Source organism: Leiobunum rupestre, chromosome 10 (genome assembly GCF_980474605.1).
Source record: "Leiobunum rupestre chromosome 10, qqLeiRupe1.1.hap1, whole genome shotgun sequence".
NCBI lineage: Eukaryota > Metazoa > Arthropoda > Arachnida > Opiliones > Sclerosomatidae > Leiobunum > Leiobunum rupestre.
The window spans coordinates 56,673,454-56,697,695 of record NC_143393.1 but is presented as its reverse complement, the minus strand read 5'-3'; the positions used below and the strand labels follow the sequence as shown (position 1 = coordinate 56,697,695).

The 24,242-nt window shown below is 36.8% G+C and overlaps 1 protein-coding gene and 1 long non-coding RNA gene across 2 annotated transcripts in view; one reads left to right on the top strand and one right to left on the bottom strand.

Moving 5' to 3' along the window:
- The window catches only part of LOC149926251 (uncharacterized), a 385,527-nt gene that overhangs the window by 157,386 nt on the left and 203,899 nt on the right, over window positions 1–24,242 (bottom strand). The gene's annotated exons all lie outside the window — the stretch shown is intronic.
- Window positions 2,775–3,167, top strand: LOC149926259 (uncharacterized). The gene has a single exon (XM_090161929.1). The coding sequence runs from the start codon at window positions 2,775–2,777 to the stop codon at window positions 3,165–3,167; it is 393 nt and encodes a 130-aa protein (XP_090018055.1).

The following is a 24,242-nucleotide window of genomic DNA, read 5'->3' as shown; positions in this document are numbered from 1 at the left end:
CGCTTTTTCAACCAATTGAAATTCTCCAATTTCGTGCCGAATTATTCCCATTCCAGAACCGGTTTCGTTTTCGAAATCGGACTAGTGGTTCCGGACATATTGAGGGAAAACCAAATCCAAAAAACGAATTTTTAAAGCTTAATCAAAAATAATTTCAAATTTTAGGTCAGTTTTAGTTGGCAGCGAGGAATCGACCGACAACTCGGTTACATGACTTTTTACAGTTTTTGACGGTGATTTTTTTTAATATCTTCGTAGATTTTCCGATATTTTAGGATATTGAATTCATATTTTATAGTTTTGTCAGTATTTAAGAAATAGTTACGATATATTTTATCGCCGTTTTTGAGGTTTATAATTAGTTTCGGGGTAATCAGGGAGCGTTTTTAAGCATTTTTAATTAGTTACGGGTTAATATTTCGTTGTTGTTTCAGCATTTTACATAAATTTCGGGTAATATGTCGGGGTCTTTTCGAGTTTTAGATATGTTTTGAACTATTATATCGACGTTCAATTAATTTTGGGTTAATATGGCGAAGTTTTTTGACATTTTTAACTAGATTTTGTATAATATGTCGGCGTTTATTGGAATTTACAATTAGTTCCGGATTAATATTTTCGCGTCTGTTGGCGTGTTGAATCAGTTTCGAGCTATTATATGGAGTTTTTGACGATTTCAATTAGTTTACGGGTTATGTGTTTGGAGTTTTTGACGTTTTTACTATTTTCGGGGCTATGCGTCTAGGTTTTTGAACGTTTTTAATTATTTTCGGTGTTATGTGTCTGGGTCTTTTGGCTTGTTGAATTAGTTTCGAGCTATTAAATCGGAGTTTTAGGCTTTTCTTATTTAGTTTTTTGACGTGTTAAATCAGTTTTGAGCTATTATATCAGCGCTTTTAATTAATTTTGGGATAATCAATCGCGTTCGTGTTATTATATAGTTTTTTCGCAATTTTGGATAGGTTTCTGGCGAATATTTTTGCGTTTTTAAGCGTGTAGGGTAAGTGTCCAATTTTTATAATTACGTAAATAATGCAGTGGTTAATTGGGCTTAATTTAATAAAACTCAGGTAGAGAAAAGAAAGCGTGATAAATAATTAAGTTTACTAAAGATTATTGTTTATTTGATGAAGAAAAAACAAAATTGAAATCGAATATATCTTTACACAGTTATTACTTGGCTTCTGTGGTAGTACTCCAAAGGATTTTGAGCCTTTCAAGTTTTGTTTTTTTAGCAGATAATCCACTCTTATTGTTTATTTGTAAAGGGCGCGCAATATTAAAACCCGGATCAAATATAATACCATCCAATGTTTTAACTTGCGACACGGCAACATACGTCATTTTAAGTGAAACTTGTTGGGTCCGATGTCCGCAACTGCTTTCTCTCATGTTAAACTTGGCTTCTCTCGTTTCAAAATACTACAGTTTAGTTAAAAGAAAAACTCGGCTTCCCTCTTCAAATTCGAATAACGAAACTTTTTCTTGGACCCGTTTATTTCCAATAAGTTACAAAAGGTGTCGCAGGGAACTATGCGGTGCACTTCTGCTAGCTGAACTCATGGAAAGTCTCCAAGATTCTGTGGGCCTTCATTTCACTCAAATCTGAGCGTGGACTGATTCTACCGTCGTACTTGGTTGGATCTCTTCATGTCCACGGTGGTGAAAAACTTTCGTTGCGAACAGTTTCCAGAATCCAAGAAATTCTGCCGGAGGGGAAATGGAATCACGTTCTTGGAAGCGAAAATCCTGCTGACGTCGCTTCACGAGGAATGTCCACTACAGAGCTCCTTAATCACAGACTCTGGTGGAAAGGACCTGCCTGGTTGTCCAAACCCAAATTATGCTCAACCTCTTCAACTCCAGAGTCAAATTCTTCATACACAAAAATAAATCCTTTATCGTCAAAGGCAGTCAAGGGTGAAGAAAGAAAAGTCATTGTGGTCACCAAAGCGCACACCGGAGATATGGCAATGTTAACGAGATATTCTTCTCTCCTACGATTATGCCGGGTCACTGCATGGATGCGCCGATTCGCTCACAATTGCCGGGCCAGATACTACAAAAGGATCGGTACTCCTGACGGATACACACTAATGATCGGCCCGCTCATCACCTCTCGAGAATTGGAATCAGCCTTGAGGGTATGGATAAAATTCGTTCAAGCCTCTGCCTTCCCCAGAGACATTGAAGCCTTGGAGAATCGAACCCCTATTCACAGAGACAGCAAGATCCTGAGCCTTAATCCGGAAATCGATGAGATAGGAGTCATACGAGTCGAAGGAAGACTTCGTCAAGCTGAATTCAGTTCTGCTATTAAACATCCGATCTTGCTACCATGACATCATCGCTTCACCGATATGATAATTCAAGAGGCTCACGTGCAACGTCTGCATTATTATTATTATTATTCAGGCACGCGATGCGATTCGACATCATATCGGGAAATGCGTTGTTTGTACGAGACAACGAGCAAAGACCAAATAATGGGCGATCTTCCGAAAAGCGAGGTTACAGTACTCTCGTGCCTTCGCCAGGCCTGGGGTGGACTATGCCGGACCATTTCTTCTACGACCAATTTCTCCAAGAAGCAAGACCACCTACAAGGCGTACATTACCCTCTTCGTCTGCTTCGTCTCGAAAGGACTTCACTTGGAGATCGTGTCTTCCTTGTCTACCGAAGCCTTCATTGCAGCCCTACGTAGGTTCACTGCCAGACGTGGGCGACCGAGCGATATCTACAGCGACTGTGGGATGAATTTCGTCGGTGCAGCATGGAGTTAAAAGAGCTAACAAAGTTAATTCAATCTAGCATCCACAATAAAGCTGTAGTTAATCACCTTTCCGCCGAAGCCATCACGTGGCATTTCAATCCTGCTGGCGCTCCCCACTTCGGCGGATTGTGGGAGGCAGGAGTGAAGTCGGTAAAATATCATCTCCGTCGGGTCATTGGTCAAACTCGCTTGACTTACGAAGAGTTCTCCACTGTCACTACACAGATCGAGGGATGTCTTAATGCCAGACCCTTGACGCCACTGTCATCCGATCCGACTGATCTAGGAGTCCTGACTCCCGGTCATTTCCTCGTTGGAGAGTCACTGCAGTCTGTTCCTGACCCGGATCTCTGGCATATAGCAGCTGCTGCAGAAATAACAACACGATGTTAAAACCCGTTGCCTGCGAGAATACATTACCAGACTGCAACAGCGGCCAAAATGGATGACACCACAGCGCGACATCAAGGTTGGAGACATGGTTCTGGGCAAGTCGGATGTCACGCCCTTCTCAAGTTGGCCACTTGCCCGAGACATCCAGATTCACCCGGGTCTGGACGATCATAATCATAATCATAATCAGCTAGGCTAATACCCAAGGCACCACCTTAGGCCTAAGTCATCATGCGACGAGCATACACGAGTCGTTACTTTACGCACAAGCACAGGAGAACTGAAGCGTCCAATCGTAAAACTCTGCCTGTTACCATTTGATGGTGAAGAAGAGTTGAACCCTCAGCAATCAACAGATTATGGTTGATATACTTATATCAACGGCGGGAGAATATTCGGGTCGTGTTGTAATCTAATTTTTTGATCTTTGCTTTAATTTTGTTAATCTAATCTTATCTTAAAATATATAAACATGTGCCAAATTCGTTTTTTAATACCTATATCATAAGTGGTATTACTCTAAGTACCCAAGACGCGCTGTTCTCTGGGACGTGTTCTCCCCCTTTTCGTGACGTCAGCACGTGAGGTGGTTCAGGGGGCCGTTGCGAGCGCGAAAACTCCTCGAGAGAATCGAAGAGAGAAAGATTTGAATTTTATTTCTGCTAGTGGCGCCCACTAGTGTGCCAAACGGGAATTAACGGGGCGGAGGGCTAGGCCCACGCAGTAGTTTTACCAACCTTGGGTTAGGCCGTTTCTCTTGTATAGGAGATTTTGGGGGAAATAATATTCAGTAATATCCCCCTCTCCGCGAATCGAGCCGAGCCTCGGGAATCGAGAGAAAACTCGAGAGACGTTCGTTTTTTCTTCCCCGTCGGCTTTCTAGTAACCGAGCACTAAAGCGTAAACCTACGACGGCAATGGTTAGCATTCGTTTTAGTAGCAGGTATAGATAGCACTATTTTAGAGAGAGAGAGTTTGGCACACGGACAAGCATCGCCCCCATAGAACCCGTTCGAAGTTGGGTACTTAGAGTAATACCACTTATGCCTATATATATATAGTCGAGATTTTAAAAAATAAAGTGTATTCATCAGTTCGTATTTATTCAACACGATGACCCTTCAGCTTCAGTCTCCCTCTCTAGAATAGTTGCTGGTCCCTTTAAACTGGACACGAACGGACCTTGTTCCTTTTTTCTGGATTCTTCTTTCTTTCAGCCACAAGGAACTCTTCAGTTATTTGGTCTCCACAGATTAAACAGTGTTATCTGAAATTGAACTGTTCAGAGATTGATCTCGTGGCCCTTGATGGCGTAACATTTTATTATCCACGGCGAACAGCTGCTTTGATCAACTTCGGATTGTTGTATTTCATCTGACAAGCACTGTGCTCATAAATCTCAATCACATCCTTCAATAAACGCTAATTTTCGCGGTTTTTACACCTCTTTAATTCACTAACCGCACTTTACCTTCACTTTTAGTCTCCTTACATATAAAACAGAAACCCACGCTGGGACTGCGATCCGACATTCTGTAGATTTTGAATTCAAACGGCACTCACGTCATGGGCTAGCCGGCCAGACAAACTGAAATAAAAACCAAATTGGTCGGGGGTAATTTGATCTACATCGCTCGGAGTCTCAAATTGTAGCAATTTTAATCTAGGTTTTATCAACAAACTAGTCCTTCAGGTTTAAAATCGCCAAAAACTGAAATTTTTTTTAAAATTTCGCGGTTTTTTCGATTTATGACAAGGTTACGTTCGGCGCTCGAGGTCTCAAACTTGGATTATTCATTGGGGCAACATCGTAAACAAGTCAATAAAAATTCAGAACTACCGGAATTGACGCAAGGTACCTCCCCTTTCAGGCGACAAGGTTACTGGACTATAAGGCCGAAGGTGGTGCCTTGGGTATAAGCCAATCTGATTATTATTATTATTATTATTTCATTTACTATAATAGATATATTATACCAAAAAAGAATATAAAAATGAACTACTGCAAAGACGGACATCAACGTTACTTTTTATTCAATCTTGTCTTCAATCATCACTCGTAATATATTTTTATATGATCTCTTTATATTGTGGTAAACCGTTTAAATGCCAGTATTGTATTTAACTAGAGAGAGGTATGTGTAGAATGTGAAGTCACATCAAATAACTGGTTATAGGAAACATCACCTGTTTCGTGTCGCTGATTTATTCAATATGCCTTCTCAACCAAGATGAGTAAAAACGCGAACAAGAAAAAGAGACCAAGAAGCGGGGGAGAAAACCAAGCTTTATTAAGGAATAATATGCGGTACTTCGGCCGATAGGCCTTCAAGGCGAAAAACTTAATTAAGACTAACCGACAATTTTACTCCTCACTCTCTAGACCATTGGTGGTTCTCGTGTTTTTGCTCTACCAACCAATGCCCTCGTTTCCACAGGTTCAAGATATTATTTAAGGTCAAATTAAGTACAAACTAAAGGACATCGCACTTCTTTTGTGAGAATCAGCTTTCTATGATTTTTCAAGCAGGATCGTCTTTAGTGGCTCCTCCTCCACCTGTTCAGTCTCGTCGAAGAGGTCCAGTCAAAGAATATAAAGCCCCAGGAATGGAAGGATTGATATTATTGGCCGCGTGTTTTGGTTGCGCTAGAAACTTCCGGCAAAGTAAATCAGAGTAACCGGAAACGGTTACCGCAACCCGGTCTCTCTTTAAAAACGAGAGGCGCAAAAGTTCCACTAGACGGAGCTACACCTTCCATTCTTGGGGCTTTATATTCTTTGGTCCAGTGGCTCCTCTGGCTGCTCGGTCTCGTCGAAGAGGTCCAGTGGTTCCTCTGGCTGCTCAGTCTCGTCGAAGAGGTCCAGTGGTTCCTCTGGCTGCTCAGTCTCGTTGAAGAGGTCCAGTGGTTCCTCTGGCTGCTCAGTCTCGTCGAAGAGGTCCAGTAGCTCCTCTGGCTGCTCAGTCTCGTCGAAGAGGTCCAGTGGCTCCTCCGGCTGCTCAGTCTCGTCGAAGAGGTCCAGTGGCTTCTCCGGCTGCGTCGGGTCCAGTGGCTTTTTCCGGTTGCGTCGGGTCCTGTGGCTTTTCCGGTTGCGTCGGGTCCAGTGGCTTTTCCGGTTGCGTCGGGTCCAGTGGCTTTTCCGGTTGCGTCGGGTCCAGTGGCTTTTCCGGTTGCGTCGGGTCCAGTGGCTTTTCCGGTTGCGTCGGGTCCAGTGGCTTTTCCGGTTGCGTCGGGTCCAGTGGCTTTTCCGGTTGCGTCGGGTCCAGTGGCTTTTCCGGTTGCGTCGGGTCCAGTGGCTTTTCCGGTTGCGTTGGGTCCAGTGGCTTTTCCGGTTGCGTTGGGTCCAGTTCGCGCGTAGGAATAGCTGATAACTTGTTTCCAGGGCTTAAAAATCCCTTGTATCATAAACACACGAGCTTCCATTTTCAAAACCTTCTCTCTATCTCTGTGGCCATTGTCTGCAAACCTTCAACCTGGTCCTTTGAAGGATCATATGAGAGACCAGACATTACACTTACTTCATCAATAAGCAGAAAGCAGTTCCTGTTTCTTGATGACATGTTTTAAGTTTTTCCCTCAAAGCTTCAAAAATGATATCGTTGAAACCTGTTTTCATCATGACACCTTCCTTCCATTTTCTTTTAGTTCTCGGATTTCGTAACAGAAAGAGTTTAGCCAATAGACGATAAATCTTTGGGCTCCAAGAAAAATGGTTAAGAAATTAACCTGTTTGTCATATTCAGACCATCTTCCACCGGTTTTTGAACGCTTGTTGAGAGATCTTGCGCTATGGTTTCAATTTCATTTGCTTAGCTGCCGGTGATACGAAGAATGAAACTTCCATTCAGTTTTTTGCTGACTACAGTTTTTCGTTTTCAATTTTCTACAGGTAAACTCTGAGGGTCTGTTTATTGATTTGGCTAATAGAGACGCTTCATTCCAAATGTTATAAAAATAGTGTAAAGCCCTAGCTTCTTCTAAATTGTTACGGTTCAGATATTTAAACACTCGTGATAGATATTTTGTAATTTTTCCGATAATGTATTTGTCATACTTAAAACTTCAACGAGTGCTACTATAATAACTATATTTTGGTAAAAGGTATCCACGGCATTCTGCAACTTCTTCGGGTTGACCACTACCAACAATGTATTTTAACTTCAAATGACCAGACGTTCTTCGCTGGTGCGACTTTCATGGTTTGCTCTTTGTGGTGGTGGGTGCAATTCGTTGCGCAAAGAGCATCTGACGGATCATTGGTGTTTTTGGCGTACCGTTTCGTCTGTCGCGTTGTGAGCAATTGTTTCTTTGGTGTGGAGGCTCTGCTTTTACATTTGTCGGTTTTGTCGCCATGCCGTCGCTTCTCTGTTTTGTGATACGCTAGGCTTTACGTTAGCGGCATGGTGGCCGGTATTTGGTCGTCATCCGACGAAGAATATATGGTACAACAGGCTCGAATTTTTCCGGTGGAATTCACCAGCTTGAAGAACGTCAGCAATTCTTCGCTTTATAAACTGTTAGAGGAGGAATTGTCACTGATCTTCGACGTGCGTTTTGTTTATCAAAGACGACTCTTCCGCGAAATAACATTTTGCACGAGCGAACTAAACCGTCGGGGTTTCGAAGAACGGCACCTTACCGGCAGCAAACGCGATGCATTTGGTGGGGCGATTTTCGCCCACGTGCAACGCGCATTTAATTGCGGATCCGTCGCGTACGTCACAAATTTCGATAATACAGACTTGCGTAGGTTCGTTGATATTCAGTTATACTACGAATGAACCGTCTTCCTGCTCTAAACCGGAGTGCCTCGAGATATTTCTTTCGATGGTTAAAACAAATCCAAAATTGAGCCATTTTGAACTTCAAAAAGAAAAGATGATCTCAGCCGATAGACATGATATGAAAAAAAAAAGATATTTATGGAAGATACTTTTTAACCGGCACGACAAGTTTGGTAGCGATGTGAAGGAACTTGAGCACAAAAGTGAAAATGGCAACTGGCCGCTGCAGTTTTATAGCCATTGCTAACTGAAATGCCTTAGGAGTTAATGTTATTAATCCCTCTCTTCTTAGGTTTTCAGAACAAGTTGCATAAGATTGAGGATTAATTTTAGTTTCTCCATTTTTGAAAATACAATTTTCGAGTAATATAAGTTCATGAAATTCTTAAACAATTTTACGTAATATATGCCCACCGATGTGGTGCACAACTTTCTCCACTTTACAAATCTCTCCCGCTACTGAAAAAATTCTAGTTGGTAGAACTTGTGTACTAGCTACATCCGGCTCTAAATTAAAGTAATTAACTAAAGTATCTTCTAGGCAACTTTTCAAGCAAGACAAGCTCGATTTATAATTAGCGCAAACTTTGAAAAAAAAAACTGATGTTTCAAGGTTATGAACTCTAACGCCGTTTAATTTATAAATATTTATTCAAAGAAAAAGAGATTTTATTTCTTTAAACACTTGTTATAGATTACAAAATTTCAATATTGATAAAGTAAAAGCCCCCTTTTTACCACGACCTGTGACCTGTCCCATACTTGGTAGCCACCGCATCGAGGTACGCAACACCCAAAAGATATATAAGGCTTCTAATTCGTGAACACAGTTACCGCAGAGCACAACAACAAGGCCAACCGCACCGACAGTCAGATCCTCCGCGACAATTGACATCATACCCGAGTACCGATTAAGTGGCAAGTCAGTTACGAATGCCTCCCCAAGGCACTGCTCTATCGTAAGAATAAACCACCCCAGCCCATACCTCTTGAGAATCCAAGGGTCGATACTCCGTTGCCGCTCCATGACGGTAAACTACACTTGGGGCTCTATGGCCAAAATCTGTGCTTGGGGCACCTCACATAAAAACTCTTCGACCGAATAGTTTTCTTCGGCTGCGTCGTTTGGAAAATCAGCACTGCTGGCCAAACACGGCTCATCAACGTACTCATAATCATAGTTTTGTTCGTCGCTCTCAAATCAATGTTTTCCTTCCATAAAAAAATGTGCATTTAAGCAAAATATGGGAATTTTTGATACTTTACGTAAGGTACTGGACTCTTAGCAGAAGTCGATTACTTGTTTTAATTATAATTTTTTTTATTAAATCGTTATCTTAACTGCGACAGTTGAGTTTTCTAAACAATATACAATGCGTTCTTCGTTAATCTAAGGTGGACGCGTAAGATGTCAATAATAATATTTCCACGACAATCACGATTAAAATAGTTTAAATTTATATGATTAAATTGTCAAAATTATAGGAGTTTTATTGGACTAAATTACCCATTTATATTACTTATGAAAAATGTATTTATTAGCACGACTATGTTGAGAAGATTTTTAACGTGTCTTCCAAATCCACTGAACGATCTAGCAGGAAGCTTATAATGAAATCCGTCCGATCTCTTTGGCTCCCCAAAACTTATAGACGGCGTTCGGCTGAAAATTATCACTTTGGAAAACAGTTCTTAAATTTATTTCAACTGCCAACATTGAGATCACGGACTTTTAATACCAATTGTGAGTAATTTCAGCAAAGATAAATTTTTATTTGGATTTCGATCGATTCTAGGTGAATTAACCAGTTTTATAATTTGAGAAAAGATATAGTTCATTTAAAGAAGTTTTGAATTTATAAAATTTTGTCATAAGTTAGGGATTAACTCAGAACTGATTTATATTTTTATGATAAAATTTCAAAGATCAGTTATAGTTACGGTATTATACTACAGGTACGGTTGCTCAAAAATGCTCAGCCAAATTTCATAAAAAAATTGTTTTGTAATAGTCAAAGGAATGTATCTAAACGTTTTGTTAGGAACTTCGGCTTCTTCTAGCTAAAATGTACATAACTCATAAACCTTTTGACAGACCAAATTTCTTATTGTTTATTTGATGGTTTACATAATAACAACGAGTCGATCTTAAACCTAAGGACCTCCCTCAATTGTACGGTGACATTTAGCGTCGGCGAAAACGTTGGTTTTCATCTTTCAAGGAAACGTTTATAAATAGTTTGATTTAACTTTGGCAACTTTTATTAAAGCTGAATTCAGGATTTTTAAAAGCTAATAGTTGATATATTATCAAGTATCGTATCAAGAAAAATATTTTTAGACAAGACAGATGGCGTTATTATTTCAATTTGAATTTCACTGTCTCTGACGTTCTCAATAACTTAAATAGGCTCTTGTAAAATAGATCAAAAGTAAAATTTTAAATTAATTTATCTTTTTCAACCGAATTTTTGACTTGAATTCTCGAATTCCAAATTTTAAATCTGGGAAAAAGCAATTTAATTGTGAAAGGAGAGAAAGTTAGAAAGTCACATGAAATTGGTCTTTGAGTGTCTCTCGTGCAATTAATATTTTAGTTACCTTGAGCAGCTTGATCTGCATAAGTGCAGATACACATATTATTCATATATTTGTCGTAAAACAAATGTTAAATATGCAATTTTAATGTTTGTTTGGAATCGAAAATATAAGACGACGTTTTGATTTGAAAACTAATATAAACAGTCCCAAAGACAGGTGTCAGCAATATAGAATAATAATACAATCACATTTTGTAAATGTTTTTAATAACATATTATTTAATTTGATTTCTCGTCAGAAAATTTAAATAATCCTAATTTGTTTCCAATACAAATTATACAACCAAAAAATCATCTTCGACTAAATTAAATTGATCATCATAATGAAACAATCTCGATTAAACCATTTCAATTACGATTAAACCAATCCAATCACGATGAAGCCGTTTCACTTTCGACTAAACGATTTCAATCACAATTATAAATTTTAATCACTATTTAATCATTCCAATCACTATTCAATCATTCCTATGACAATATCCTCATTCCTCTCACGATTAAATCATACCTGTAAAGATTTAATAGTTTCTCTCAGGTTTTTATTATTCCTATGATGATTTCGTCCTTCCCATCGCGATTTAATCACCTCTTACAAAATTTAATCATTCCTGAAAAGATGTAATCATTCTTATCAAAATGTTATCATTCCTGTCACGATTTGATAATTCCTACCAATATTAATGTATATCTATCGCGATTTTATCATTCTAATCACGATTTAGTAAACCTTTGAAATTGTCTTTTCCAAGTTGAGAAGTCATGGGAAGATTATCTGGTGGAGCTTTTAGCTAAGTTACTAATTCTGATTTCATCTCCGATCAAACCTTATTTCATGTAATTTTACATCAATAGGTAACTTTTTCGAACACTTTCACATTGATGGCGGTTAAAGTTCGATGAAATTACGATATCACCTAGATTAAATTAATTAGGTTTAAATTTATTGTGAAATTTAAAATTTGGTGGCGCACTTTCACGTGATGAATTTCCCGTGCTGTCCCACCTGGAGACTACCATTGCCATCTTGGAAAATTGTGGCTCAAAACCATAAAAAAGTAATAAAATCTTTCATTTGAGAACACTTTTCTCTTGCTTATTTATAGAACTATTAAAGTATCAAGGACATTTATAATTTGCATTGCAAATTGTGTTTAAAAAGCTAATTCCATTAAATTAAGCATATTTTAATTACACTTTAGCCTTACAATATTCAATACTAATAATACAAGTAAAGTTCATCATAGTTTCTTTATTTTTAACACAAATAGGTTTAATTTTTAATTACAAAACAATTTTGTCATCGAAATATTGTTTCAGAAGTGGAAATTGCCAACAGCGAACAAAATCTAGGAACTTTACAAAAATATTTTCGAAACTTTCAAATGAAGCACGTGTCAAATATAATATCCGAAAGCTATAATTTTAAACCTTAAATAACAAAATTTGAATTAAATATGGTATTTTAAATAAATTTCGGAAGCTTATTTGGAGTATTCCGCTCCTGTAGATATTATTCCATATATTTATAAAAAGTGGGATTATTTTTCCCTTTATAGATATATTGAATCTGTAGATTGGACCCCCACTTACGACACCGACGACTTAAACATTGCTGTCGATTTTATTAATGACACAATCACACGAGAGATGGAAAAATTTATACCTAAGCGCTAATCTGGGAAAAACGGTTTTCTCAAGACCTAATTAAGGCATTAAAGAGGAAAAAGTATCTACATCGTAAGTTCAAGACAATCGAACACAGTTCAATGAACAACGTACTCACACCAAAAAAATTAATTACAAGGGATTAGTCTTATTGATGGTGACAAGATTTCATCCGACAACGCCTCTATAGCAAATGCATTATCTCGTGTCGTTTCGTCTATTGCCGTGGACGAAAGCTATCCGTCATTTGTCCCGGGCGCAGATTTCCCTTCGCCAAATGAATTCTTTTACCTAAATATCATCGAAGCCGACGTGAAACGAGTCATGAAAAAATTAAAACGTACGACGACTTGCGGTATGGACAAAATACCGAACTTCATTGGAAGGGTTGTATGGAACCCCTAACTGCACCACTAACTTATTTATTCAATAATTCGTTAAAGTTCGGTGTATTTCCACGCAACTGGAAACGTGCATTAATCTCGCCAATCTTTAAAAAATGATTTAAGGGTAATCCTGGGGACAACCTCCGATCTCCGTCCTTTGTCATGGAAGATCACTTGTACAATTGGTTCAAACGTTTTTCCCGACACACAGCATGGATTTTTCAAGGGCAGAACAGTAGAGATTAATCTCCTTTATTTTATAAATTATGTCGAACCTATCGTTACCAACCGCAGCCAGGTCGACACAATTTATATTGATCTCTCGAAGGCGTTTGACCGAGTATCAACGCCTTGTTAAGAAGCTCGCAGCCTCTGGTTTGTCTGGAGCTCTCCTCGGATGGTGCACTAACTACTTAAAAGAAAGACTGAACTTCATCAAGTGCAGTGGTGAAATATTTAACATCAATTATCTAGTTCATAGTGGCGTTCCTCAGGGTTCATCACTTGGACCACTACTTTTTAACATTTACATATACGATCTACCTTCTGTGGTCTCGCATTCCAAGCTTCTATAATTTTGCCGATGACGATAAACGCATTAAAAATATACTTGAACTCATGGTTGTATCTAATAATTTGCCGATAAATAATGGAAAAACGAGTGTTGTAACCTATTCCCGGAAAACCAGCACCATATAAGATTAACTCGAAAGTTTTAGAACGATACAACTAAACTAAAGACAGAGGTTTTTATTTTGACAAAAAATTACTTTATTCTTATAATATGCAACAATGGATTTTAAAATGCCCAAAACAATTGGGGATTAGTTTTAGAATAGCTCGATTTTCTCGCTAGGGTTATCTGGTTTTAACATATTTCTTACTTAATTTCGTTGAAGGTTTTTTATAGGGAATTTCAGAAATAATGTTTACAACGTCGGTAATAATTTCGGGCTTCTGTAAAACATTTACTTTTCGTTATCGTCGGTTACGTTAACGAGATTGCTCGAACATAGAGTAGAATTGACACTGCTCGAAATTTCTAATTTGGGCGTAGCTATAGCATTTTTTATTTGAGAAAGTATTCCAGCCTAGGATGTATCTCCCAAAGAAGCCTCATCTCTCACTTAACGATGATAGTATCTTCGCCGGCTTGTTGTACGGAGTTTTTAGAAACATTCAACTCTTTAGCAATATTTTTCCAAAAATAACACTTTTAAAGTTTTTGGTCAAGACTCTCGTACCAAGATTTTATTCACGGTTAAAACAATCTGTTTGTTATCGCGCAGTAATTTTTGGGCTTCTTTCTCAATACCATTGTCCAAAGATAAAGGCTTATCCTAAAAAACCTCTTCAATGAACCTTTATGTATATAGGCTAGGACATCACGTTCGTTTTTGTTATGAAACCCGTAACTCACAGAATTAGAACGTATACTTCGGTCCAATTGTTAACTGGGATGTGGTACAAAACCTGTAACGCCCAGAATTAGATTGTTTATTTTCGTCCTACGTTTGTTCAAACCACACAATTAGGACGGCTAACTGGTATTGTAATACAATTATTCACCAGTTATAAAAATATACTATTTCCAACAATAAATTGTGGGAATCAAACTGAAATTCTTTAGTATAACAGTAAACTCACAGATCAGGAAGTCAAAAGATGTGGGCTACTCTTTAGACCAAAATCTTAATAAAGCCAATCTTAGAACAAAGCTAAAAGAACTCTAAACTAAGAGTGAAGTGATTTTGGCACCAACATGTAGGAAATCCCTTTTATAATCCTCTAGATGGGGAAAGTGACAGGAAATATTCAAGGTCAAGCCTTATGAAAATTCGAAAAAATAAAGAGGGCCCTACCACTATAATCATCTCTACAATGTACAGGTTGTAAAAAAAGTATATCGAGCAAAATTTTTTAACAGTATTCGCTATAGAAAACTACCGCTACGCCCCCTTTGGTTAGCCATTGAAACCCAAATAGGTTGCGGCTAAAGAAGATGCAATTAGATTTTCCTAATCGATATTGGTAAAAATACATCTGAAAAATCTTTAAATCACGATTTCAGAGATATCAAAACTACATCCAAATTATCCGTTTTTCTAAGTGGATTGCCTTCTATTAAAAATATGATTTCTGATTTGTAACTCATTGTAGGCGTCTGAATAAAGTTCTAACTGTTCCGAGTGCCGTGACGGACGCATCAATATGCACTACATGTTTGAGAGAACCCATTTTGAATTGTGTTATAAATATGGTTTAAAAATCGGAAAATGGGTGAATAACATCGTAATTTAAGAGCAGGTCTAAATTTAAAATTTGGGAATTCGTTTTTGTGGAATAAATATTAAACTATTCTTTGATTGGACTACATTTAAAATATTCTAACACGGCACTACGGTATAAAATTGAGGGAGTTCCAACCTCAGCTAGTGTCTGACGCCGCTGCTAAATTTAAATCAATAATTTAACACAGATTGGATACAAAATCTTAAAAACTCGGAATGATGAATAAAAATGGTTCTAAAACGAACTGTTCCTATTTAATTTCGGTTCCATCATCAATCCATAGGTGTACATAGATCGTCTACTAGATTATATATATTTAAAGGTTTTTTTATCAATTGACGTATACATTTTTCTTCGGTGGAATGTTGTAGATCTCCGTGCTCAAATTAAAAATGTACAATATTACGCTTCGAGCGAAAGTAGCAAACTTCGCAACATACGCCACTTTTCTTTCTTAATAAACCCTTAAACAAGACAATGGTAGAATTGCTAAGAACGGGACATTTGCTCCAAGAAGTAACAGAATATTTAATATTAAAATAGGATTTAATTATGGTTTTTTTCTTAAATCCTTCCGAAATTTATAAAATAGAAATTTCTAACGTAACTAAAATTCTGTGAATCACTTAATTATAACCGTAAAATATATAATATTTATTGTTTTTGGTTTAATATGGAGTCTAGTTTACTTACTTTAAGGTTCGAATAACGTTCAAGTAATTGAAGAATAATTCGAATAAACCGCCACGGGTATAGAATAATTTATCCGCTCTTGGAGACTGTGTCGCCATCTAGTGGATGGCGTAAAACATGCACAACGAAACGCCATATGAAAAACGCGTTAGTATAAATAAAATAATTTCGCTATATTTTATTAACGAACCTACCACGAAATATACCCTTCTTCACGCTCTTGATGATGGCGTAAAACAATTCCGGTATTTGAAAGAAAAGTAGCGAAAAAGCGATAGAATAAATATGAAGCACGAAAAAACGCGGATACACCATATTTCCTACAAAAAACGATTTAGAATAAATAGAATACAAACGCTTTATATTTTTAAAAGGTGGAAATAAACGAAACTACCACGGTTAGTACCGCTCTTCACGGTCTTCGTGATGACGTAAAAAGAATTCCGGTATTCGAAACGGAAGAAAGGAAAACGTGATAGAATAAGTTTCAATCGCTTAATAACGCGTTGATGACGAAAAGCAAACCGAAAACGCGTTCGAATAAATAGAATAATTTCGCTATATTTCTAAAACCAGTCCGTGAAATTTAACTAAACTATCACGAAATATACTTCTTTTCGCGTTCTTCGTGATGTCGTAAAAACAGTTCTGGTATTCGAAAGGGTAGTACCGTAGTAGCGAAAAAGCGATAGAACAAATGCGAAGAACAAAAACGCGGAGACGCCTTATTTCCTACAAAAAAGGATTTAGAATTAATTTAATATTCTCGCTTTATTTCTAAAACCAGTCCGTAAGAATTAACGAAACTACCATGCAAAATACCCCTCTTCGCGCTCCTCGTGATGGCGTAAAAATAATCCCGGTATTCGAAACTTAAGTGAAACGTGATAGAACAAGTTTAAATCGCGTTTCGTTAATTATTCTTACGCGTTTTTCGAATGGCGTTGGTTTATTTATTTTTTACATTTTTAAACTTTAGAATAATTAAATTTACTTTTTATTATATTTTATTATAATAATTATTATATTTTATTATAGGTTCGAATAAAAATAAATTACACTAGATTCCCGCGATATAAACACAACGAAATGGTCGATATTATAATAAACGACAAAATCGCATAAATACATATTATTATCTTTTCTCGGAGTACATTTTAGGTTTTAATTTAATCATAATTATGATGGTTTAAATATTAATTTCGTTGCCAGCAGGCAAAAAGAATGATTATTTCCGCATTTAAAATAAGTATCATCCTACCTGGCACAGTCAGCGTCTCCAGCATATCGGATTTATTCTATTCATTCTTTTTAGGCAGGCCCCAAATAACCATATTTTGATAAAACCCACTTATTTTCCAATCAAAACACTTATTTAATGGTAAGTTTTGGGAGCAAGGAACAGATATAAAAAGATTTATTTAAAAAAATAGCGTAGGTTTTATTTTCTATGTAATATCCTAAATCGAAATCTGGCATCCATCGTCCGGGTCTTCTTTTCTTCCTAAGCCTTCCGCTTAACCGCATCTTTTAAATCAATGTCCTTAATATTTACACAAAACAGTGTTACCCTTAGACGCTAATAATTTCGTAAATAACACTTCTTCACCTCTTCTCTTTCCATCTTTTACCTTCGCGTCTGCCTCTCCTCAACCTTTTTTTCTTCACCTTCCGCTTATCCTCCATTTCCTTGATCTTCTGCACTACTTTTCCTCGTTCCACCTCGGCTTCCCCCCGAGGGGCTGCTCTCTCTCCCTAGATTTGTACACCTGATTTCAGATTCGTGAATTCCTCTTTTTTTAACCTGATGAATTCCTGTATTTCGACTTAAAACTGAATGTTTGTGATAATTCAAAGAATCAAGATAAATGTGAATTCAGCTGAAATCCTTAAAATTTGAAGTGAATTCAGCAGAATTCGGTAATTTTCGAAGTGAACACACGGAATTCGTCAGTCCCATGCAAGTGAACACACGGAATTCGTCAGTCCCATGCAAGTGAATACACGGAATTCGTCTTTTTGAATAACTTAGTGCATATACTGACGTTGTTAACCCTACAGCACACAGTAAATTTTAAATAGAGTTTATTTGGAGCTGAATTGTAGAAAATCCTTGATTTGTTTAGTATATTTAAAAATTATTACACTATATACCTACGCCTATTATGAAATAAAAATAATAATTTAGTTACGTCTACAGGCATATTTTTGTTTAGTCAGATATCCCACAATTCCAAAATAAATTCAATTCCAAACGAAACGCAACGGCAGCACTCTAGGCTGAGTTTTGGATTTAGTGACTAACGTAAAGGATTTAGGGTATAAGTTTCAATAATTACAAGGCAAAACCCAAGCACTCTTTGTAAGCAATAACACCTGTCGGGCTACAGTATTTGGAAAAAATATAATTTAATAAAAATTATCCTTTTAAAAAGTTTATTACTAACAAGAAGACATCCCAAAGTGTAACCCACCGATTTTGTTCAAACTCGGGGGATTGGTAGACCTTCATGTATCATGGAAAACCCTAAAGGGAATTTATTCAATAGGCAACCATTTTGCTATGGCAACGAAAAATGTTTTTGAAAACAAAAAAATTTAAATTTACCCATGGAAAATAATATGGGATTTTGACCGATTCAAAATATGAACTAATTTCAAAATTTTGAAAATGCCGAAAATAGAAAAAAGATTAAAATTGAAAAAAAAACAATTAACTTTTGATCAATTTGAACAAAATGAAATAAAACAAACCAAAATGACTCAAATTGGAAAAATTTGGGAGCAAATTTAAAATCATACAAACATTGAAAAAATATTTCAAAATAGTTTGAAATAAATAATTTTTTTAAAATTAAAAAAAAATAAAAAATTATCAAAAGCTGTAAATTTTATGAAAAACGAATATTATTGATAGAAATTGATAGAAATAGATAATTTGTGAAATATCCGAATATATAGATAAACTAGTGTATTTGAAAAAAACTATTTTGGACAATTTGGTCAAAATTCGAATTAATTGTTCACAATGGGCAAAATTGTAATTAAAAAAATAATACATTTTACTAAATTAGTTTAAAATAAAATATTTTTTCAAAATTTTAAAATTTAGCTAAATTTGATTTATTTTTAACAATTTCGGTCAAGTTTGACCAAATAGACCAAAATTAATAAATTTCAATTAATTCCTTTAAATTTTGATCAAAACTTCTGCTTTTGATCAAATTGCTACGCATTTCTTCAATTTCATCAATTTTGAAAATTTTATTTCAAACTTTTGAGATTTTTTGTAAAATTTAGTCTTTGATCATTGTTGACCTAATAAACCAATTTATCTATGTATCATACCGATATTTCACAAATAATATATTTCAATCAATTCCTATAAACTATAATCGTTAAATATTTTAAAAAATAATTTATTTTAAATAATTTCGAATAACTTTTTCAATATTTGTACTTTTTTAAATTATCTCTCACATTTTCCCGATTTTAGCCATTTTGGTTCATTTTCACCTATTTTGCTCAACACGTAAAAAAAACTGTAGGCCACCCTGGCCCTTTTTGAAGCTTGAGTGTACTAATGAAAGGTATAAAACGGGGTTTTTATGAAAAAAAACGGGCTATGCATAGTTTCGACAAGTGATCCATTCGCTCTCTCTCTTCAGTCAGGTGCCTGGTAAACATGACAGCACGGACTTTGCTATCTAGGGGACGGTTTTAGCCAAGGTTCTTAAAAACTGCTACTCGCATTGATAGGAAAAATATAACACAATTTCCAAGAATTCAACGCAGAATTCAGTGAATTCACGCCATATTTCAAGGAATACGCAGGAGTTTTTAATGAAATGAAATAAAATTTTGGAAGTCACGTGAAATTACAATCGTTTTTCGAATTCATTGGTATTTCACAAATTTCATTGAATTCTACTAGGAGTTGAAGTAATTCATTTATATTTTTACGGAATTCATACAATGCTTCAGGAAATACCGAGGGGAATTCTTGTATATTTTAAAGAATTCGCGTAATTTGTAAGGAATTCATGTGAATTAAAAGAAATTTAAAAAACTTTAAGATTTCACTTGAATTCCTGGAATGCATGGATTAATTTACAGAATTCAAGTATTATCTGTAGGGAATTCTCATTGAATTCATCTAGAGATGTACACCAGATTCGCGAGTTAGCAGCCCCTCGCTTCCCCCTTACCATCCTCTTTTGTTTTTATTTTCTAGTTTTTAAAAATAATGATTATTGCTAGTACGTCCGAAACTTACTTATTCTTTTTCTCTCCTACTTCCTCCGCGTCCACCTCCTCCTCCGTTCGCTCAACAGGATCCTACGCTTCCCGCTTCTCCTCAATCTTTATTTATACTCTTGCCATCTCGTCCTTTATCACCTCGCGTCATTGCCCAGCGCTTCGCCTTCTTGTTCGGTAAAATCTCTAACTCTCTACGAATATCATTAAAATAAAACGAAATTATCTGTAATATCAGGTTTTTAAAAATAAAAACCAACCCCTCGTCTTAATGGCAGAAGAATTTGTAACACTTCAGGTTCACTTTCCCCGCACATACTTACATTTTTTTAATTTCTGTTTATTATTTACTTTTGTTATTCCATTCCCCCCCCCCCGCACTCTTGACCCCGAGTCACACCAAACTGGTCTTGAACATATTGTTTTGTATTAATTTAATCAATTTTAATGGATATTCTTGACCCCTCGTAACGTACCATATACCAAACGTCTTATAATTTGAAGTTCTAATACATAATAATAACCCCCGCGAGTTAGAAATGATAGAAATTAACTTTAACTTAAGAACTTAAATAATTTATGACTGGTACATAGGAATCCCGTATAATTTACATAGCTCATAGGATCTGGTCTAGCCTACCCTTAAATTTAAAAATTAAATTAAACCGCTCTCTTAAAATAAATTAAAAACTAAATGCCTGCTTTCAGCAATACTAAGATTAGAGCCTCGCATTATAGAGCTAATTGGCGTATTTCCCCTCGTCGTATTACCGTGGTGAAATACCTTCCGAGTCATCTCGAACCAGATTTTTTCCAAATATTTTCCAAACTAGACCAATAATAGCCCCTCCGCTAACAGCGATCCCATGGAAAACTTATCATGTTCGCGAGCCTCTGACCCACTACCAGGTAGTGATAACCCAAGAAAAAGCGCACGTTTTCCAAGGCCAGGCCGCAGAGTCGAAACGGCGCCCGAACATTTTCGCTTGGAAACAAAAAATCAGGAACCTCGAGACTATGTGGCAAGAAACGGCCCCTGTAAACCTTGAGTGACCTTTTGGGTCAGACGACGTCATACGTCCCATGACAGGACACGAGTCCTAGGTGCACCAATGACCCAAATAAAAGGGGAGGTAACCATTTACTTTTCATTTCCAATACGCCCCACAAATCCCCGGAACAAAACCGAGAGACAGGGACCCAAGAAGACAGAGAAGTTTGGATTATCTCGAGAGAACACTCCAAGATCCTAGATGAACTTTCGGAACCCAAGTCCGGAATGACCGTCCGCTAAGTCCATGCGCGGTCTCGCTCGTCAGACCCCACAATACCCCAAAAGTCACCACCGATGGAACTGAGTCTCCGAATAGTCAACCAGAGCCGTTTCATGAGCCCCCTCGAACGAATTAATTCACCGATGATTCCGAGAGCAAGCACCCGACAATATGGGATCCGATCCCTCGCCTAGCCAGATGTTCTAGATCGAAACCCGAAGTACCTACGCTGCTTGTAAGAAGTTCGACGTCGTCATCCGGACATCCGTACCGTAATCCGGCTCGTAAGTTACCGTAATCTGGGCATCCATGCCGTAATCTAGACGAACAGACAGTTTGGAACTGTCATCGCGAACAAGAAGTCCCACGTTGAGCCCCTTTAAAAAAACGCGTGGGCGTGTGTCTTGCGTAGTCCGGAACCCCGTAACCCGGAAGCTCCCGTAACCCGGAATCCCGTAAATCGAAGAGCAGCCACGAAGAAAATCTAGTGATAAGTACCAAATTTCATTTCCCCCTCCCCCCGTAGAATACCCAGGGTCAAGTCTGAAATATCTGTTTAAACGTAGAGAGAAAATTTCTAAGAAAGGTGCTACCCCTCGCTATTGTCCAAGGAAAGGTTAAAAAAATAGACCCCTCCCGAGTTCGAGAGCTCATGTCCGTTCGTATTATACTCCGCGGCCGCAGAGTATATTTAGAGTTCACCTTCCCGCCCCCATTTCCACCTCTGCTGCGCGTATATTGGAAATTTACTGGTTTGATCGTGGAAGACGTCAACTCAGCTTGAGTTACTTTTAGGCCTTTCTTGGGACGCGCTCTAACCTCAACCACTGGTCGTATTTTAATTCTGTAAACGGATTTAAAATCAGCGTTTCACTTCATAGGCCCGTCTTTTCACGATTTATAATTTAATCAATAACGCCGAGAAAATATAATTTTTTGAAGCCAGGAAATTACGGTTTCGAGGCATCCATTTTCCCTCTTAAGTTTCCGGTTGTCGCGCATGCGCAACGGGAACGGGTGGAATCGGAAAAAAGTTGCGAACTTGCCAACACAGCTTCGTTTTGATGGCGGTTTTAATGCCGCGTGCCCGGCTGCCCCCGTGAAATGTTAATTTTCATATTCTAACATGTTTAAACATAATGATTTAAAACTAACAAATCTTCGATGATAAAAGGTAAATAATATAGTTGGCTTTCATTTCAACATAAGTTTTGTAACTTTACGGTATTTGGTAATTCTAAATCGATTTAAATAAAAGTTAGGTTAAAATTTTGGGCCTTGGGTATTATCACTGCCATAATTTAGGAGCCCAACTTTTCGGAATTTCGCCTGCAATTCGGTAACAGCTTCATGGCGAATATAGGGTACGTATTATTTTTGATGGAACTAAACTATCAGTATTTTTTTAATGTTTAATTTTTTGACAGCTGTCAAGTTTGACAACTAATAATTTTCGAGCTTTAAAATTTGAAATGCCAAGGAAACAAAAGAAAAGGGCAAAACGACGGGCTGAGTATTTGCCCAGAAAGGGTAATAAATTTTATGTGGTTGAACTAATATAACGATATTTTTGTGTTTTAAATTATTTTCCTATGCAGGCCTTAGTTCGGCACTTTTTACCTCTCCGAGGGTTTATACAATCACCGTGTCTGTGTGTCTGTCCTGCGAACGCGTTCGCATTATCCGTGCAAAGGTTAATCATTGCGTACGCAGTTTCTCGAAGGGTTAGCAAAACCACCGTATGACGGTGAGCGTTAACGGATTGATTTGTTGTTGGGTTTGGTTTGGATGGTCCTTTTTTCGTCAACGCTCACCGTCGCGACAGTTTTAACTCAGTTTTATTGGATATTTCGTTATTGTAATGTTTATGTGTAGGTTGTGAATGTTGAGTTTGTGTTATGAGGGTTGTGGGTGTTGAGTTTGTTGTGTTATGTTGAGTTTGTGTTATGATGGTTGAGTCTGTACGGGCGTTTTCTCTCCAACTTCTTCTTATTGACTTTGGGACGGACCGAGTGCTGAGTGTTATGCAACCTCTCAACGTCCAATGGCAGGGTTTCCACCAATTGTACACGGTATTCGTCTTAGTACCAATTTGCGATTTATTGGCGCCGGCCGGTTCTGCCTCTCTAACCACTCAGCCACCAACGCTTGTTGATTTAGGGTGTTTTTCTAAAAAACAGCTTTGGCGAATGTCCTTTACAAAGTTATAACGTTAGGTACTATAATTTATTCTACATCATTTTTAATATTTATAAATTATATTAATCTTATATTTAAATAAATATTTATAAATTATATTAATCTTATATTTAATTAAATATTTATAAATTATATTAATCTTATATTTAATTAAATATTTATAAATTATATTAATCTTATATTTAATTAAATATTTATAAATTATATTAATCTTATATTTAATTAAATATTTATAAATTATATTAATCTTTAATATAATTTATAAAGATTTAATTAAATATATCTTATACTTAATTAAATATTTATAAATTATATTAATCTTTTTTTAATTAAATATTTCAGTAGTTTAATGTAAAATTTGATCGTGATCAGGAATTGATTTTCTTCCCTACACATTTAACGTAAAAAATTTAAAATGTATTATTATTATTTTATTTTTGTTGCGAATTATTGCAATAAATAGATAATACATAATAATAATAATAAATTTTAAAATATTTATGTTAAATGTGTAGAAAAGAAAATCAATATAAATAGGGATACCTTTGTGGGTAAAATTGGATCCACCCAAAAACCATTCGGTTAAAAATTGCAAGGTCTTTTAAAGAAAAACGTCACGTCCTATATTACTCTAGGCCATAAAAGTAGTGAAATCAAATAACGGGAAAGATCTGTAATTATATTCGCATACCCCTGTAGCACACGGGAGTCGGTTACGGGTCGGTCTTAGGTCCATGAACAAAAACCGACCCAAAAAGTTTTAATCTCTTTCGAATAAAAAAATATATGTACGTTTTTCAGACTTTTCTTAGTCAGGGTGGCGACCACTGAAACACACGGGAGTCGGTTACGGGTCGGTCTTGGGTTGAAAAGTCGTTTTAGGTCCATGACCACAAGCCGACCTAAAAAGTTTTAATCTTTAAAA

Excerpts from the sequence above, each read along its gene's own strand:
- LOC149926259 (XM_090161929.1), top strand. The coding sequence starts at position 2,775 with ATGGAGTTAAAAGAGCTAACAAAGTTAATTCAATCTAGCATCCACAAT.